Source organism: Portunus trituberculatus, chromosome 14 (assembly GCF_017591435.1).
Source record: "Portunus trituberculatus isolate SZX2019 chromosome 14, ASM1759143v1, whole genome shotgun sequence".
NCBI lineage: Eukaryota > Metazoa > Arthropoda > Malacostraca > Decapoda > Portunidae > Portunus > Portunus trituberculatus.
In genome coordinates this window covers 10,371,684-10,374,183 of record NC_059268.1, presented here as the reverse complement: position 1 = coordinate 10,374,183, position 2,500 = coordinate 10,371,684, and the positions used below count along the sequence as shown (strand labels likewise).

The 2,500-nt window shown below is 47.9% G+C and overlaps 1 protein-coding gene across 1 annotated transcript in view; it reads left to right on the top strand.

Annotated features, from left to right (window-relative positions):
• LOC123503658 (T-box protein H15-like) overlaps positions 1-2,500 on the top strand; it is a 78,171-nt gene that overhangs the window by 63,384 nt on the left and 12,287 nt on the right. The window contains 1 exon segment of the mRNA XM_045253608.1: positions 1-155. This exon segment is cut by the window's left edge and continues 84 nt beyond it. Within this exon segment, the coding sequence (XP_045109543.1) occupies positions 1-155 (155 nt within the window).

Genomic DNA, 2,500 nt, shown 5'->3' with positions numbered 1-2,500 from the left:
CTGGACCAAGAGGACTACCGCACCTATATCTTCCCGCAGACAGTGTTCACCGCAGTTACCGCCTACCAGAACCAGCTCATCACCAAACTCAAGATCGACAGTAATCCGTTCGCTAAGGGTTTCCGGGACTCCTCGCGCCTCACCGACTTCGAGAGGTGAGTGTTGGGTGTTGCTTGTGTGTCTGGCGGAGTAAGTCTTTGGGTTTGTTGTAAGAGGTCATGAAGGTTCGTGCAGGAGTGAGAGTGTGTGTGTGTGTGTGTGTGTGTGTGTGTGTGTGTGTGTGTGTGTGTGTGTGTGTGTGTGTGTGTGTGTGTAATAAGGCGATGAGTCAAAATGTTGAGTGAATGAGTGTCTTAGTAGTGAGTATACAATATGAATACATGACACCTGGAGACAATAGTTAATATAATACATAACCTATTCTACTGTTCCTGGGAAGTGAACCAATCAGAAAGAGAGAAAGTGAGACAGAAAGGAAGAGCATACTGTCAACTCTTAATTCTTCTCCCCTCTCTCTCTCTCTCTCTCTCTCTCTCTCTCTCTCTCTCAACATTCCATATGCACACTTTTCCTTTCTTAGAAGTATCTCCGTCTTGATTATAATTTGAGGGGATAAGTTTATATTAAGAGCTTCACTTTGGCTACATCCATCATCCCCGGCTGAAAGGTATAAACATAGACCTCTGGCCGGGGAAGAGGAGGAGGAGGAGGAGGAGGAGGAGGAGGAAAGATGATGAGGGAGAGTTCATTTACTGATGTTCGAAAGCTCCACACACACACACACACACACACACACACACACACACACACACACACACACACGAAGAGGGACGTACTGAGGGACAGACGTGAAGGGTATAAATATCAAATGAGCTGACTGATTGGCCACTTGGGTATTAAATGACTCTGGAGATTGCCTCACTGAAAATTTCGACATGGGCCGTGATTGGCTACCTGGCGGAGGTGTGCTTAAGACGCGTTCCGTAATACGTCCCTTAAGCAGATAATTAGAATCACCGGCGCAGTCATTAGGGTTTGGTCGACGCGCCGCCCCTAACCACTCTCGGGTCGCCTTGGTTGGGGTTCCGACAGTCGTGTTTTTTTTTTCTCTCTCTCGCTCTCTCACACACACACAGGTTCTCTAGTGACTGTGGGCCTTAGAGCGTGTTCAAATAAAGGTCATGTACCGCCAGGGTGTTCTAGGGGACCTTGGACCTTGGCGGCGAGGGACACAAGGGGCAGAGTGGCGGGGTCCTTCGCATTTTACGCCGCATAGCTCTCCTCTGCTTTATTAATTTTTTTTGCCTCATACGTGGTCCGTAAAATTGGTAATGATAATCTCTCGAGAGGTACACACGGGCCGGAGCTCATGCAAGGTGGGCCACTCTCTCTCTCTCTCTCTGTGTGTGTGTGTGTGTGTGTGTGTGTGTGTGTGTGTGTGTGTGTGTGTGTGTGTGTGTGTGTGTGTGTGTGTGTGTGTGTGCCTCAGCTCTTTTTCCCTGTTTGTCGTGCATTCTCTCTCTCTCTCTCTCTCTCTCTCTCTCTCTCTCTCTCTCTCTGAATAGTAATCATGTGTATTCAAATCATCTCTACTTCCTTTTTACGATTACTATGTTTCCCTGACATCCCACGTTCATAATTTGACTTCAGCTCCTCATTTTCACAATAAAGAGAACCTGCACCACCTCCTTCCCCGCCACTCTTTCCCCCTTTACCACCACCACCACCACCACCACCACCATCACAGCCTCCTCACTAAGATGCCTGGAATGTAAAACTGTGAGGCGTTGAAAGAATACTGCTGGATATAATAAGGGTATAGAGGATGGTAAGAATAGGATGGCGGTTAGTTTAATTCTCTCTCTCTCTCTCTCTCTCTCTCTCTCTCTCTCTCTCTCTGAAGGTAAAACAGTCAAGGTTAATAATTCCATCTACTCTAAAGCCTTTTATTACACACACACACACACACACACAGAGAGAGAGAGAGAGAGAGAGAGAGAGAGAGAGAGAGAGAGAGAGAGAGAGAGAGAGAGAGAGAGAGAGAGAGAGAGAGAGAGAGAGAGAGAGACAAAAAAGAAACATTAGAGAAGACCCAACTCATCTCCCTTTAGAGCGAGGCTGCGGCGGGAGGGCGTGAGTTTATTTTACGATTTCCTGGGTATTAGGAGCAGCGGGCGGGTCACTTTGGCGCGATGATCGAGCACGCCCCATGCTTTATTAGACAAGAGGGGAGGCTTTATTGAGCGTCGCTGGCTATTTTATTGAAGGTGACGGGGCCCTGGGATCACTGGGGGAGGGGGAGAGCTGGTAGGGAGAGCTTGAGGAGTGGGTGAGGTAAGGGAAGGTGTGGGAAGGTGAGGGGAGGTTAAGAGAGGTGATCATTCAAAGGATGGAGAGAGAAGGGGAAGGTAAAGATGATGTAAATGTCGTGTTAGGAAAGGAATGAAAAAAGGAGGATAAGGAAAGGTTGTAAGAAGCTAGGGAGAGGAAAGGAAAGGAT